The following is a 17181-nucleotide window of genomic DNA, read 5'->3' as shown; positions in this document are numbered from 1 at the left end:
CACCAGCTATGATCTAATTAATAGTTTTGATTCTTGATAGGTGTGTTGCATGAAACCAGATGATTCCAGATTGAGGTAAAAGAAATGTGTATGCAAATATATATATATATATTATATATGCATACTATATACATGTATACTATATATATGCATTATATATTATATATATATATATATATATATATATATATATAAAATTGATGATGTAGTACAAGCAGCTTAAAGGGTGTGTGTTCATGGCTCCTTTTCCAGAGAAAAGAACAACACAAAGTAACCTAATTGACTGCATCTCCTCTGAAGTTCAGGGACACTTGAGTGATTCTTTGCTTTCTTTCTTAGGTATAATAATACCAAGTGTTTATTTCTGGTGCCAGACACTTTTACACATAATTTAAAAGGACATCTTCTCAATGTGTGTTTTTTACCTAAAACATGTAGGCTTTTTTTAAACTTAAGAGCTTTCCAGAAATTTCAGAATTGTACAGGCTGTCATACGTACACAGCTCAAATTTTTTACAAGCCTTACTGAAGAACAGGAATGTTGCCTTTAGATTGCATCCCTTGTTACCAACACCAGTTGAATTGTTTTTCTCCTGCATAGAGAAGGTATAGCCACCCCATCAGAATGCAGTGTGGTTTGTGTCAGATGTTTACAGGACGCTCTGTTCCTTTAGATTAGCTTATTTAAACTGTATTATTTAGCCAAATCCTGCTGGTTCCAGTATTGTAAATTTAAGAGAATAGAACTACTGTACAATTTACTTTTGTTTTTCAGACCTTTCATATTTGGCATAAAAAGCCTGGAATTAACCTGCCCCTTGTTTTTGCTACATGAAAATATTTTATTTATCAATGTAATTTCTTGGTGGATGAATATTTTAATCTATTTAATAGGAAAGCAGTGTTCAATTTAGTTTTTCAACCAAATGTAGCATTTTATTTGGATTACCTGCTATTTATACATAGAATTATGGGTTCTACAGACTGCTGTTACTTTCTTTTTTAATTATCTGGAACACTCATCCATCATCAATCTATTTATTTCTTTTTTTTTTTTTTTTAATCCTGGGTTCATATTTCATTGGAAATTTTTGGTACCTTCCCTTTTTACAGAATTGTCGGTGATTGTAAAATGCCCTTGGCAATCAGCTAGTCCTAGTTCAACAACACAAATAACACTGTCATATCAAAGTTAAACAGATGTATTTGAATAGAAAAGTCCCATTTGCTCCTCAGGCTCATATACAGTTACTCATTGCTTAAAGTAAGGTTTTAATCTGTATTTCTTTTGGGAATGGAAGATGGGAACCAGTATGTGAGGCAGAAGGAGGAAAAGGTGATGATATGTTTTGTGTTTCTTTGTGGTTTTTCAGTTGGTTCAATAAAATCCAGAAACCACTTCTAATAGGGTATATTTCCAAAGGCTTGTATTGGAAATAGTTCCATACAGTCTTTTGTTTGTTAAAAGTATGTACATCTATCTTCTGTACAGGGTAGTCTTTTTTGAGCTTTTAAAATTAAGGGTCTGATGCTCCTCTCTGTGATGGCATTGACTTTGCTGGGAGCTGGTCTGTCCACGCAACCTGACGCTTTTCTGCCTTGCTCTTTGAAAAGTGTATGAGTTCCAGTGCAGCAAATTATTAAACTGCATGTTCATCTTAAACCTTACTGAATCTAACCCAGTTCTGCAGAGCTCTTAAGATGATGCTCGGTGCTCTTCTGGGTCTGGGCCTTACAGGTGTTCAGGGAATAAACCTTAGCAAATGAGAATGACAGCAATTCATGCTTCTAGGATACAAAGTGTAAATGATAATACAGAAAACAGTGGGGGCAGGTCCTTTTCTATTTATTAGTGCTTAAGAAACCACCAGCCATCTCTAGCAAGAGGAGAAGCTGCATTTGTAAACAATTTATAGTAGAGTGACTGCCTGAATTTTGATTCCTGTTTTTTTAAAAACATTCAATGTGTTGTTTACAATTAAGCAGTCCTATTTGAATAATTCTATTACATTTTATGTACATTTTTAAAAGATGAAAGCAAAGTTTAAGCTCACTCTTCTCCTGTCTTTACTGACATACCAAAATGTTGTTCTGTTGGTTATTTTCTTGAGAATATTTAGCTGGTAGAATTAAATATATGGATATTTTGCTTTAAGTTATCTACAGATTTTTAAAGTATCTGCAGGTATTTTAAAAGCTCTGTAGGTCTTTGATATCTGTGCTCAGGTAATTTTACACAAAGGAAAACAAATCTAAGGTAAAATTTAGATAGGAGCCTTAATCTTGGGTGGGACTAATGCTAAATGATTGTCATGGAGCATTCTTGCAGACTGGATGCTTTGTGTTTTTTAACCAAAAGTGATTACCATCTAAGGTGTCCATTTGTTATTCAGTTATTCCCTCCAGTCACTACCATAAGTCTATTGTTTCAATTTTTTTTTCTTTTTTTTTTTTTTTTTTTTTTTCTCAAAACATATCAGCAGATTCTTCAGAGAACCTCTTGGAGAATTTGCAATTTATCTTCCCACTGTTGCAGATCATATGCATTGGCAAATTGGCAGATCATATGCATGCACTGTTTATTCAGTGGGACTGGAAAGTGATGAATTTGCAGAACTAACAATTCTGTGAATCCATACACGGATTCTTGATGTTGTGTATTCAATGTGTTGTACTGTTTATATAACATAATCCGTGTTTAAGTCCATTCTTTTCTGTTCTAGTCAGTCCTTTCAGTGTTAGCAGCATCCTGTAAAATTTAAGTATATGTTGAATTGTCCCAGCCCCGCCTCAACCTTATGAAGCCATATTGTATTTTTTTGGTGACATGTACATCTGTTTTATGCATTTGTACATGTGATGTAAATTTGAAGTATTTTTAACAATGTGTGCCTTTAAAGTGATTTAAAGTTAACAGCAGTATGTTCTATTATATAAAAAAATAAAATATTTTAACCACCATTTCTGTTGAAGGTATTTATTTTCCTAATTAACCAGTATTTTTATTAAGAGGAAACACTGGTTAGCTAGATCTAGTACAGGATAATTCCACCATTTAAAACATTTTCCTGATGAACATTATTGAACTAATTCTGTCCTGCTGAGGGGAATCTGAGTGTAATGCTGAAGCAGGGGAACTGGTTTCTCTACCTACCACATGTAACTGGTTAAGAAGAAAAGGATGAATTTCCCTATCCTACTGAACACATAGGGAGACTGTCTGCTCAATGTGAGAACTTAAATTCAGAGTTCAGAGTTAGGTGTTGTGAGTTGATTTTGTTGCTTTTCTTTTCATGTCTCCAGTGCTCAGTCTTGCAAGGAGCTGACAGCTGTAGTCCCAGTCCAGCAAAGCACTCCAACATTGGCTTTACATCAGGCACAGTCATTTGTACTTAAAGTGCTGTCCTCTGTGGGGAATAAAAATCCTTTAAGTGCAAAAGATGGTGAATAGTGGCAAAAAGCTTTACCTTTCAAATTGACACAGGTAAATCAATATGACCATTACTTTAAAAAAATATATTAATACAAAGACCCTGTATTCATATATATGATAAGCTCTATTCCATACAGAAAATGTATCATCTGTGTGTACCCTTTGTCAATCAGTGGTCCATCTTTTTTGGTAGTGTGTAAAGCAAAATGCAGCCCTTTTTTCCTTGACCAGGCAAAGTTCCCTCCAGTTGCAATTGGAGCTGTAGCTGCAAAGAATTGCTGTTTAAACCATTTAGGTGGAAGAAAAAGCTTAGAATACTGTAGTCCTGTACTGTCCCTGGGAGTGGCAGAGGACGCTGCCCAGCAGCTCTGCTCTGGAGCAGTGCTGGGTCAGACAGGCTCAGGCGGCCCCCAGCAGCTGCCTGCTCTGGGAGTGTATTGTTCACCAGCGTTACATTGCTTACTGCTGGCCCACGTCATGTTTGAGGTGTCGTTTCTATACCAAATACTGAACAAAATTTTAAAATTGACTTTCTGAAGTGGATTAAAATGTCTGTGTTTCCACTGGAAGCTGTATTTCTGTGTGTATAGTAAAACATCTAAAAAAGTGACAAACATGTCAGGTTACCTCAAAGTGCCAGGCAGTGGGAGCTACACATGGGAGAGAAACAGCACATTATCACTTGTGTAACTCTTAAGATACTCATGTATGTATCTATTTCCCGGTTTCTTTTTAAAACAGAAATAAACTTTAATTTTAGATGTGAGTGTTTTAAGACTGACATTTTTGTAAGATGTGGGAGCTTTTAAGCAGAGAAGGGTCACTCGTGTGGGTCTGACTGATGGACAGAGTTCAGCGGGGTGCCAAGCCCAATGCTGTGGAAGTGCACGTGGAAGACATCAAACACAGGACAAAGTAGCTCCAAAGATACACACCAAAATCAGTTTACTGGCTCTTCGGGTGAAAAAATGCACCAGCTGTGTACATCCTCACACCAGCAGGTCTCGTGTGACCATATGTGTGGGAGGACCCCAGGAACAGCTGAAGCAGCTGTCCTGTTCAGCAGCTCCCAGCTAAAGAAGCTGACTGGGAGTTGTGTAATTATCCCCTCCCTTGTCACTTGCTTTGTGCCTGATGCAGAGTGGAGCTTTCTATGTTCCAGGGAGGCAACAGCAGCAAAGATGGGGCTACCCTTACCCTCAGTCTCAGTAGAGAAAAGGCTGGGAGCTGGGTGGGTGTGTGCTCTTTCCCATCACAAGCCCTTGTCCTTTGAGTCCTGACAACTGACCTGACTCTGGCTCCTCCTTGGTAGCTCCCTGCTGGGGGTGACTGTGCTGGAAAGTGAGCAAACACTTGCTTTTGCTTGTTGGGTGTTTTGTCTGTCGGTTTGTGTAGTATGACACGGAAAAGCTCTAGTGATGATAGGGGCAGGGGGAAGGATGCACACAGCTACCTTCACACTTGCCTTATCCAAGATACTTGATACTTGTGACTAATGTGTGAGGGAAAGTGGAAAAAAATATTTCAGCGAGGTGACTTTCTTTCAGTGGTAAGATGTCCCTGATTCTGGCTACAGAGATGATTTACAAACTGGACAAACTAATGAAAAGTGATATTTGATTAGAGTGGGCTGGTTATTAATGTGATGTGTCTCTGCAGCAACCAAGCTGCACATCTGCTTTCTCCAGGGCCAGCAAGAGAGCTGTGTGGGCAAGCCTGGCAAGGCTGCTCAGGTTTGTACAAGTGCAACAGGATTCTGGATGTGCATCACCTGCCACTGGGCAGCTCCTCTCCCTCTCCCTGCTGCCATCACCATGTTGTCTCTCTGTTATGGTTACACCCCAGTTCTTTAGAGCTGAGACTCACGATTGAGTTAAGCTGGAAAGTACAAGTCATAGTAATAATTTAGTGCCATCTACTGTCTGCAGATGGTTTACCTGCTATGTCCAGGTTTGAATGGAGGCATCCACTGGACCCTTGAGAGAAAGTACGTGTGCGCACTTTGGAGAGGTTTGGTCTTGACCCACCATTGAGGTAGCTGCTATTAACTGAAATAACACAAAACAGGAGCATTCTGAATAAGTTCTGACTTGTTGCATACATTCGTTTATCTTTTTTCTTCTCCTGAGTCCAGCACCCCCGCGACCTGCTGGCTGGGCTGCGCTGCCAGTTTTATCCGCCGGGCCCAGCCGCGCTCTCCGGGCGGGGTGTCCCCATGGGCGGGACTCGCCGCGGCACCGCCCCCGGCCCGGGCCCATGGCCTCGGTGCTGCGCAGCGCCCGCCGCTTCCCCCCGCCGCTGCTGCGGGCGGCGTCGGGGCCGGCCATGCAGCAGCCCGAGGGCGGCGGGGGCTGGCTGGGCGCGCTGCGCTTCGACAACCTGGCTCTGCGCTCGCTGCCCGTGGACGCCTCGGAGGAGAGCGGCCCGCGGACCGTGCCCGGCGCCTGCTTCGCTCGGGTGCGGCCCAGCCCGCTGCAGAACCCGCGGCTCGTGGCCATGTCGCTGCCGGCGCTGGCGTTGCTGGGGCTGGAGGCGCCCGCGGCCGACCCGGCGGCGGCGGAGGCCGAGGCCGCGCTGTTCTTCAGCGGGAACCGGGTGCTGGCGGGCGCGGAGCCCGCGGCGCACTGCTACTGCGGCCACCAGTTCGGCAGCTTCGCGGGGCAGCTGGGCGACGGCGCCGCCATGTACCTGGGCGAGGTGCTGGGCCCGCGGGGCGAGCGCTGGGAGATCCAGCTCAAGGGCGCCGGCATCACCCCCTTTTCCCGGTAAGGCCCGGGCGGGACGGGGCCGGAACAGCCGGCGGGGCGCGGTTTGGCCGGAGCAGCGCCCGGTGGCCCGTGCGTGGCCCGGGCGCTGTGCGGGGAGGACGGGGACGGACTTGCCGGCCCGCAGATCGCCTTAGCGAGGGGCTGGTGCCGTGCTGAGGATCATCCCCTGAGGCAAAGGTCATCTCTGAAGCCCTCGTGGTTATTTGCTTTTTGTTTAACTTTGGCAGCAGCGAGTGTAATGCTTAAATGCCAGATCAGGAGGTGGCAAAATTTTCCGCTGGAAAACAAGAGTGTAACTGCATCTCACTGCATCGTTCAGGTGGCACGGTACTTCTGTCCCTGGTTAATCCTCCTGTGCGAGTTTCCCCCTCTGGGAGGATGCAGACCATGATGACAGTGGGGAGAGCAGTGTGTAAGTGCTGCCCACACAGATGATATTTAAATGTGGGCGTTTTGGTTGTGCTGCTGGTCCTTCTCCTCACTCTTCCCAGCTGTGGGAGGGAATAGTGGAGAAGTCCCCAGAATGGCATACTGACCAAATCCCTGCAAGGGATGGGTATATGTGTTAGTCATATTAGCCTTTAAATATTTCAGGTAATTTTTCCCACTTGCATTTCCCATATTTTCTGTTCCACCCTATGGTTTCGGTAACATGTTAGTTTCATGCATGTGGTCCTTTGAAGGCCTTCTTCAGATCTATGAGGGTTAAGGAAATATCAGTGAAAATCCCAGATATGGTGGTAGCTTTGTAGACCTGCCCTGGGCAGCTCTCCTGCTTTCCTGTGGCTTTGGAAGTGCTGAGAGTGTGGGCTGAGAACCACCTGTGTCTGTTCCATTTGCTTAGTATCTGTTAAATAAGCTAGTTTGTTATCTGTTTAGCTGTTTGGGTTTTTTTAGTGCAGCTGTTGTGCATGCTTATATTTAGGACCCCATTTCTGGATTGCTTACCCAGAAAGATTCAAAATAATATTTTTCATCATATTTCATTTAACTAAGAGGAAACCATTGACTTGATATACAATAAAATAGCTATAGCTGTCCAAATTTAAATTTTTTTTGAAAGACTATTGCATCAATAAAATAAACATAGTTAGTGATTAGAAGGGATATGTGTACCTGGAAGGTTTATTCTATTGTGCGTGCTCTTCATTGCAAGTTGTTGTGTCCATCTAATTGAACTTTAACAGAAGTTTAAAGGTCCAGCTTTTCTTTTCACATCTGCCACTACTTTTTTGTGGGACCATGGACAGAGTGTGCTACTTCTAGGCTTTTATTTCTCTGCTGCTATAGAGGAATCAGGAGTTCCTGCCTTTATAGCCTAAAAACTGTCCATGTCTTCTTGGTGCAGACAAGCTGATGGTCGGAAGGTCCTGCGGTCGAGCATCCGGGAGTTCCTGTGCAGCGAGGCCATGTTTCACCTGGGAATACCAACCACAAGGGCTGGCACCTGTGTCACATCTGACTCCAAAGTCGTTCGGGACATATTTTACGATGGGAATCCAAAAAATGAAAGGTGTACAGTTGTTCTGAGAATAGCCTCTACATTTATAAGGTAGAAGCCTATTTTGCTGATCAGTTTTGTTTTGTTTTTTTTTTCCTTTAAAACTAAGCAGTCTTCTAAAGTGTATTTCCCTAACAGCACCATTTGTGTGTTTCTTGTTCTGGAGGCTTGGAACTTCTTTTGCTGGGCTGTAAGAAGCTGCTTTGGTTGCTCAGCAGATGGGATAAGCTGCTGTCTTTGCACTGAGACAGATAAGTACTAGGGATGCTGGCCTGGTAGAAAGAGGAAGTAAGTTCTGCTGGCTTAGGAGAAGAGATTTTTCATGTTTATTCCTATATAGAATACATTTTTTTTTTTTTTTATAGTAGTGGTAGTAGTAGTAGTGGTGAATTGTACCTCTATCCTTAATTCTAGTTCTAATGTAGTGCTGTGAAAGTTTGGGTGTACTTTCCCTGCCTGAGAAATGTATGATGTTCTTGCTCCAGCAGAAGCTATTAGGCATTTCAGGAAGTTACATTGCTTCCTCTAAGGTTGCAGAATATTAGAGGAAGGTGAGGTATGAGGAGTATGCGCTTTCATATGTATGTGTATATTTGTGTGCATTCCTGTGTGTTTGCATATATGGAAAATAAATCTGGTATGCTTGATGTACAGTCTAGTATTTAAAATAAGTCCAACTTCTACATATTTACAGGATAAAAATTTTTCAGTATAAGGAGTTATAAGAAACTTTAATGAGCTGGTGTTCAGTACTGGCAGTGTTGGTCAGTTTAGTTACATGTGGATGTAGGCGCTTCTTTTCACCAAGTCAGTGAGCCTCACCATGTTCAGTGCAGGAATCTTGCAGGTCTTTTCTCTCAGTCACCTGAAAAATTGATGTTAAGAGATGATGGTGCCGTTACTGCAACAACAGTACATGTTTTTATTACATGCAATATCAAATTATGTTAATAGTATTCTCAAACTTGTTTTTATTTTGAAACAGATTTGGCTCTTTTGAAATTTTTAAGCCCCCTGATGAATACACAGGACGCAAGGGTCCCAGCGTTAACCGGAATGACATTCGAATACAGATGCTTGATTATGTGATCAGCACTTTCTACCCAGAAATCCAGGAGGCTTATTCAGACAACACTGTTCAGAGGAATGCTGCTTTCTTCAAAGAGGTAAGGAAGATCAGATTCTCTTCATAAATCCATACCAGTCATCTTTAGGAAGTCCATCTGCAAGCACAGATGACTGGAGTCAGTTAATACTTCATATCATTCAATTGTCTGAACTCCTCTTTGAGGAAAGCACTTCTATGGTTTGGTTTCTTGCCCTTTTTTTTTTTCTTTACCACAACCTGTGCATACTTGCATTAATTCTTCAAAGCAGGCTGTGGCTTGGTTCACCGCTATGTTCCAAAGAATTTAACTCTGCTGGACAAGTCCTTTGTGTGTGATCAATTTGGGTTGATGAGGAGAGCTTGTCACTCACTCTGTTGTGTCCAGCTCTGTAGCTGATGGCAAGTTCCTGATGACAGAAAAGTCATGGGACTTGGGGATCTTTGTGGGTATGTGTGTGCGTGCCCAGTCCTGCCTCTTTCTGCTTTTGGCTGCTTTTCCTGGCCCAGTTGCTACTGGTTTCCTTCTCCTTCCCCCCAGCCCTATTCCTAGTATGCTTTTCTTGTTTCCCCAGATCCACTTTTTGTTTGTTGTGCTCCTCATGCCACTGCCTGTCCACACTCCATGTTTGTGCTATCATTGCCTCCTCATGTTTTCTCTCATCCTTAGTGGAGACTTTTTAGACTTTTCTTCATCTGAAAGTCACTCCAGTCCATTTTTTATTGAACAAACACATCCATTTGCAGGGAACTGCTGTTACTTAAACTCCATCTTGTTTTATCATTCTTTCTGCACTGTGGAGGAAATGGAGCAAAAAGTACAGGTGATTACATTTCACAGCACTGTCTAGAAAGCAGACATCATTATCTGCACTTCTCAAATGATTTGTAACTGTTCTTTAAATTTAAATGAGCATGTCCTTCAGCTGACAGTCTTATTTATATATACACTATACTTTCCTTCTAGTTTGGCTAGCTGTGGAAAAACAGAGGACGCAGGGCTGTCTCTTCATTATCAATATACCCATCTTTGAGTGGCACCCAAGCTTTAGTTGCTTTTGGGTACTCTCATCAGGGGCATTTCTTTTCACCAGAACCCTGGTGGTGTGCGATGCATTCATACAAGGACTGCCTTACCACTGGAGTGCTTTCATCCCAACTCTGGTGACCAGGTTTTTTCTTATTTTTAAATTTTACATTTTCCTGGCACAGAGCCATTGTGCAGGGTGTGCCTCTTTACTGGGTCATGGCCTAGGTAATCAGTTGTGGACACATGTAGCTGGCTGCTGGCTTCCAGCTGGCCCATGAATCAACGTTCAGGAAAAATGTGTAAAGTACCTACTATGAGAATACTGGAAAAATTAAAAGTGTGGGATCTCAAGCTAGACCAAAAGGTTGTGTTCCATGCATCATTTGTGGTTTTCACTGCCTGTCAGGACAAGATTTGTCTACTTTTTCTTCTTTACTTGACTGCAAGTGTTCTGAAAAAAAAAGGTAGGAAAATTCTGGATTTGAACCCAAAGGCATAGAAACATCTAATTAAAACATCTAATTAAACAATTCGTAGATTGTTTTTTGAACCTTAATGAAATACAGTTATGCTGCAGCATGGAGCAAATAGTTGTTTTGAATTTCTGTGCATTGTTAGCTGTTTGGGAAGAAAACTGATTTTATCTATGAAAATAATTTAATTCTAAAGTTTTAATGAATGGCTATGCTAAATATTTACTTACAGCAATTTAGTAAAGTATTTGCAACTAGTTTTATTTGAAAACCATGTTAGCTTCCTGACTTTTAGATTTTTAGTGTTGTAGTTGACAGGTGAGTTAATGTATTTAAATAACTAAGACTGCTTTAAAATACTATACTATTTATTTGAAGGATGGGGCACATGCAGTGATCTTAGTCAAGTCAATAAAAATAGTTCTCAGTTAAGCAGTGGAAAATTACTGATGAAACATGCATTTGGTGAAGAATTGCATTTAAAGAAAACCGTCATTCTTGCAATATTTTTATTTAATCTTGTGTTGCATCCTGGGTAGCCTTACTTGCACTCTCAGAACATGGAGAGAAATGCTTATCAGTGCTAAAACCTTTTTGCACGGAATAGTTGTTTTGTGTCAGCCCTTTAACCTCCCTGTAGATCATCCCTACATGCGAGGTAAACCAAAAGGCTACACTTGCTTAGGTGGTTTCCTGCTGTAGTTACTCTTTAATAGTAGGCAAAAGAATATATTTGTATAATGACTAGACTAGTATGCAAGTTTGATGTCAAACAGTTTATTGTGTTTCAGTGTCCTATTTCCAGTACATTTGAAAGCTGTTCAACTGACTGGCAAGTCAAGCTTGGAAGGAGAGAAATGGATGCAAATGGAAATGGGAGACAGGGAAACAGGGGAGTTAATGACAGGAGGACAGTGGCAAACTGTCCTTAAGATGTTTGTGTGTATGGCATACTGCCAGAATCTGCCTCCATTGGATCTGCAGAAACATCAGTTCAGACTGGGAAATACATGAATGTATTGGAAATACATTGTTGTGATGAGAAATGAACAAAACATGCTTTCTTTCAGATAACCAAGCGGACAGCGAGGTTGGTTGCTGAGTGGCAGTGTGTGGGGTTTTGCCATGGCGTGCTGAATACAGATAACATGAGTATCGTTGGACTAACCATTGACTATGGCCCTTTTGGGTTTATGGACAGGTCAGTGTGGCATCATTGTTTGGAATGTACATATGTTCTTGCTATGTAGGACAATCCTGGTATTTATGGTTGCTTTCATATTTTTACTCTAACGTAGATTTTTGAATTATCTTCACGGCAAAAGAGATCAAGGTAGTTCTACTTGTCCTGTAATTCTTCTTGTCAATGTACTTTAAACTGTGTTCACAACATCTCTAGCTGTTAGACTGTTCCTGTAGCCTATGGCTTTGGGAAAAGAATCAAGGAATGTTTCCTTTCAAATTTTTAGTTCCTAGAGCAGACTAAAATAATAAAAGAACTACTTCTCTCAATATTGGTATCCAGATAACTAGAAGAATGCTAATTATTTCTTCTCTTGTAGGTATGACCCTGAGCATGTCTGCAATGGTTCTGATAATACAGGGCGCTATGCTTACAACAAACAGCCAGAGATTTGCAAGTGGAACCTGGGAAAACTTGCTGAAGCTTTAGTTCCAGAGCTGCCCTTGGAAATAAGCCAACTCATCCTGGAAGAGGAATATGATGCAGAATTTGAGAAACATTATTTGCAGAAGATGAGAAAAAAACTAGGCCTAATCCAACTGGAATTAGAAGAAGATAGTAAGCTGGTGTCTGAACTGCTTGAAACCATGCATCTCACAGGTTGGTGAACAGCAAAGAATAGCCTATCAGAATCTGTTGTCAAATCAATATACAATTTATATCCTGACCTTAAAAGAAAGTAGCCTTGTGCGACTACATTGTTATCTGTGAGAAGAACAAAAGGCTGAAAATAATTACCTTATTGTGAACTGTGGAGTAGTTGTTGCCTTATGCAGGGCCCCTGTCTCACATTTGCACTCTCCCTGAGAGAACAGTTTATTTGCCTCTTTAGAAGGCACCTGTACTGCTGTGGGAGGAGATAGGAAGGAGGTATGGGAACTGCTTTCCTGTTGATTTACTAGTTGCATTACTCATAAAATTAATTTTTTCAGCTGGAGACTTCACAAATATATTTTACTTGCTGAGTTCATTCTCAGTAGACATTGATCCTTCAAAATTTGAAGATTTCTTAGAAGAGCTTACAAGTCAGTGTGCTTCTGTGGAAGAACTGAAAGTTGTTTTTAAACCACAGATGGATCCAAGGTATTAGTCTGCTTAAATGTTTTTGGTTTTTGCCTTTAGTTTCCTTATAACCACAATGAAGTCTGCATGATATGTAATATTTCACTAATTTTAAAATTGGAAATGTCACTGTTAAGTAGATGGCACCATGATACACAGCAGTGACTTTCAGTGGTTGGCTCTTGAGTTAAAGTTGTCTGAGCTTTTGCTTGGTCTTTTTTTTTTTTTTTTTATTTCCTTCCCTGTCTCTGCTGACTTGAGGCAATGAGAGTACCAAATAATGAAGTGATATGGAAGTATTTTACAGAAGAAATGGGTTTGAACTACAATGCCACTGTGTTCTGCTAGTGTACTGTCGGCAAAATTCACTTTCAACTGCCAAAGATCTGGCCTAAGGATAGATCTTTGGACTAGTAGACTGCACCACTTTAGGTGGTAAAGTCCATGCCCCATTTGTTCTGCAGTCCACCTACTCTGAGCATGGAAAAAGAATAACTCATGTTCAACTGCTGCAGTGACTGCAGCAGTTTTTCACTTTTTGGAGATAGGGGGAAAAATTAAAGGTATTTTGGGTATACTTCCCTTCCTCCCCTTCCTCTTGTTTAGTAAGTGCTCCATGAAGCTCCATAGCACAATACAAAGATAGCTTGTGTGGTAGAGATGGGACAGTATTTTTTAAACACTGCATTCAGGACTAGAGAGACCTGCAAAGTAGCTATAAGTCGTCATGATAGGGATGTGACATTTTGGAGGGGAATAAAACTGTATTAAAGTGAGTGCATGACTGATTTATTTTTTAATCCCAGCACTTGGATATCGTAGATCTAGGCATATCAGATGTGTACATCAGATCTGGATAGTACTTTATATAAACTCAGAAATAAAAGTACCCAGCTTATCTCTGCTGACTAAAAGTAGGAAAATATAACTTGATATAATGAGTTGTCTGTTTTGAAGCCAGGAGAAATGTTTCTTTTGTCCTTTGCTTAAAACAGCATTTACAGAGGAAATAAAAACACTTTGTATTTTGATATGCTGCAACTCTTCGGGTTTTTATTTTACTTTATGCTATGCTGTAGTTAGTAATTCAGGAAAAAATAAAAGCTAGCATGGTATTGCAAATAAGGTGGAGTTATTGTATAGCACCAGCTAACACAGTGAAATATGAAAAGATGCAATCCTAGTCAAACTTGCAGCAAAATAGTCTGGATATTGTTTAGAATTTATTATCAGAAAGTAGTTCTCAGTCTGTGATTTAGACTGGCTAACTAAAAAAAATCAAACACAGTGTTGTCTCATGTGACTGAAATGAAGTATTTTCCCCCATATCATTTAGGGTTTTATTAGTACTGGCAAAAATAGTAGGTGTTAAAGAAATAAAAAAAAAAACAAAAAAAACCCAAGCAACATAATCTGTGAATTCTATATTATCTTGATATCTAAGATCAAATTTTTTTAAGCTAAATCCTTTCAAAGTTCAAAGGATGTTTTGATGAGAATTGTGCAACTAAACCAGTAATTTTCAAAATCTACTTTATATACCACAAAAATCTTTATATACCACAGGAATATGAGTTAAACACACTGAAGAAGGGGGAAGAAACAGTGGAATTAGGATCATTTATAATAAAAGTTGTTTTGCTAATTACGAATTTCTGTTATTTAACCTCTCTAGTGAAATTTCAGTTTGTTGTGAATGTTTTTGTATCTACTTTGACTGCAGAGAGATGGTTCTTGACGAGCAGCTCAACTTTAGTATATAACGTGTTTGTTCTTTTTGTTCCCAGACAGCTGTCAATGATGCTGATGTTGGCTCAGTCTAATCCTCAGCTGTTTGCATTAATTGGAACAAAAGCTAATATCAATAAAGAACTGGAGCGCATTGAACAATTCTCTAAACTGCAGCAGTTAACAGCAGATGATGTACTTAGCAGAAATAAAAGACACTGGAAGGAATGGCTGGAGAAATACAGGTAAGGTTTCTCAGTATTGATAGCACTATTAAATTTCTCCATTTTAAGAACAATGTGCATGTCTAACAAAAGACACCCTGTCTAAAATATACAGATTAGGAGGGTGGGGAGGGCATGCAACTCAAGAATATTATCAACTGCCACAATCAGTATCTTTGTTGCTGTGAAAGTTCAAGGGCATCTTTTTATTTTGATGCTAGATTTTAAAGTAGTGTGAGAATATAGAAATCACCTAGCATCAAATCTAGAATGAAAAGTGCTTCACCAATGTTGATGCTGATTCTGACAAACTAATTCCAGTTATGAACTTTTAAGTGCTCAGTAACTACAACTGACTGACTTCTAAGCATTCTATTCTTTGAATTTTTTTTCAAAAGAAAAGTCTATGTGTTAATACAGAAAGCAAGTATTCTTAATCAAAGAGTAAAAACAGAAATCATGGCCAGGAAAAACAAATGTCCAGACTGTTCTAAAGCCTAAAAACTTAAGTGTTAGCAGATTTTTTTTTTTTTTTTTGTAAAGAATAGAGCGTTAGTTTTTTGTACTGTGTGGATTAGGGCAGATTTTTCTCACCTGACTGCCTGTGATCTTGTTCTCCAGCAGGGCTGAGAGCTTTACCAAGTATTACTGATAGAAAGTACCTCAAACTGCCTCAGCTGTATTGCATCCTCGTGCTTTACCAGAACAGCAAAAGCTTTAACCAATAAACAGTATATAAATACTTGAAAGATAAGACCTGAATGTGTCAGTCATTGCAGAGCAATGCAGAACAGACCACATCCTCTGTCTCGATCTGACTTTGGAGAACAGAAAAGCTGTGCTTGTGCCACTTTCTCAAGCTGTATCAGGACCTGCTGACTGTCCCTAGTACTGCTTTTAAACTAAGTGATGTTTTCTATTCTGTTGTCATGCTGCATTTTATAAACTGAGAGGATTATAGATGATACGGTATTTTTTAAGAACTGAAAACTAAATATCTCAAAACAAAGAATGTGTCAATTTCTACATGTGATTCTTGGTAAAAAACCAATTGTTGTCACCTGCTTAATTTCAGAGTCCGTTTGCAGAAAGAAATAGAAAGCGTTGGTAATGCTGATGCCTGGAACACTGAGCGTGTCAAGGTCATGAATTCAAACAATCCAAAATATATCTTGAGAAATTATATTGCCCAGAATGCCATAGAAGCAGCTGAAAATGGGGATTTCTCGGAGGTATGCTATTAATGTTCTCTCTCTCTCTCTCTCTCGGCTTGTGTGGATGTGTAGTGGTGCTGTCAATGACTGACATTTTATCAGGCAAAATTTAGTCTGGAATCTTGGGCAGTAAGGGGATTGGGAATTCACTGTTCAGAAGATCTCTATTGTTTTTATTGTAACTAATTTTAATGACTGGGAAAAAAAAGTACAAATAATGGAATTAGAACTCTGAATCTGAACTTCACTAGTTCTTGTAGGCTGACCTCATGACAAGACACTTACAGTGCCTTTACTGTCTTGAGAATGGCTTGAAAGGCAGTTGAGGATTAATTTATACTTTTTCCTTTCTGGAAAATGTTGTCTTTTAAAATTTACAGCTTTCACTTGTGGACTTCACCATGTAGAACATTACATGCAGAATATGGGAAAATTTATTTATTTTGAGAAATTACATAAGAATTTGTATTTAATATTTGCATTCAAGTTATTTGAGCTTGAGTCCCATACAGATACAAACTCAGCCAGGTACAGTTTTATGGTTTGTATCTTATGTATATTATTCATCTGTTTAATATTTGGCTTGTCTGAAGTTCATGTATTAAATTCAATATACTTGCTCATTATTTGGCATGAGGTTCTTCTCCATATCATTTTGCCTTCACTTCCTAAATTCTTAACAACCATGCTGTGTTTTTGCTCTAGGTAAGAAATGTACTGAAACTTTTAGAACATCCATTTCAAGAAACAGAAGGTTTCCAGGAGGTAGAGGAAGATGCAGAAGAGGAGGGAGCAACAGCTGCAGCAGCTGATTGTTCTCAAGAGACCAGAAGCAAACAATCATATTGCAGCAAACCTCCGCTGTGGGCTTCAGAGCTCTGCGTTACGTGATCTTCATAACTGCCTTGTTTTGTTTTTTGCTGTGAACTGAAGACTCTGATCCTCCTTCAGCAGTGAAGAATTCAGCAAGGCAAACATCAAAGTACTATTAAGTTATTGAAACAACACTACATCTGGATGCATCTGCAGCAGTCTTCAGCTGTGCTTAATTTGAAGCAATTGTGGGTCATTGGAACAAATGAGTGACAATCAACAGCCCATACACATCAGTAATCTAAATGTTTAAAGACCCAAAGTCTTTCCTTTATCCTCACAACGTTGCAAGTAAAAAGCAGTATTTTATGTTGAGGCAGGCTGAACTTCAGTCATCCAAATAGAGTTGTTGTTATGTGAAGACAAAAACAGCAAGTCAGGAATCTGATTGGTTTTTGTCTGATGTCTTAACTAATAGTACTTCTAATATTTTTTTTACTGCTTTCTCTATGCAGAAACTTTTAGTCCTCTTTAATGGAGGAACAGATTCAGTGTTGCTTGTTTGAAGCTATGTTTCATTTAATGAA

General features: G+C 40.0%; 1 protein-coding gene and 1 long non-coding RNA gene across 3 annotated transcripts; one reads left to right on the top strand and one right to left on the bottom strand.

Annotated features, from left to right (window-relative positions):
* Nucleotides 1-2879: 2879 nt before the first annotated feature.
* On the bottom strand, nucleotides 2880-6197 carry LOC128787807 (uncharacterized). Of its 2 annotated transcripts, none has more exons than XR_008430860.1 (3): nucleotides 6122-6197; nucleotides 5371-5481; nucleotides 2880-3407 (listed from the first exon to the last, which is right to left on the bottom strand). It is a non-coding gene; the product is annotated as an uncharacterized LOC128787807 (long non-coding RNA). The 2 variants fall into 2 exon arrangements; XR_008430859.1 differs by lacking the exon at nucleotides 6122-6197 and adding an exon at nucleotides 5580-5642.
* SELENOO (selenoprotein O) lies at nucleotides 5678-16969 on the top strand. The gene is made up of 9 exons (XM_053942274.1): nucleotides 5678-6198; nucleotides 7550-7753; nucleotides 8688-8868; nucleotides 11381-11511; nucleotides 11873-12153; nucleotides 12486-12636; nucleotides 14403-14588; nucleotides 15643-15799; nucleotides 16487-16969. Exons 1-9 carry the CDS (start codon nucleotides 5690-5692, stop codon nucleotides 16679-16681), a joined length of 1995 nt encoding a protein of 664 aa, XP_053798249.1. The 5' UTR covers nucleotides 5678-5689; the 3' UTR covers nucleotides 16682-16969.
* Nucleotides 16970-17181: the final 212 nt, after the last annotated feature.

The sequence above is a fragment of the Vidua chalybeata genome, chromosome 5, assembly GCF_026979565.1.
Source record: "Vidua chalybeata isolate OUT-0048 chromosome 5, bVidCha1 merged haplotype, whole genome shotgun sequence".
Taxonomy (NCBI): Eukaryota; Metazoa; Chordata; class Aves; order Passeriformes; family Viduidae; genus Vidua; species Vidua chalybeata.
This window is presented reverse-complemented; position numbering and strand designations above follow the sequence as displayed.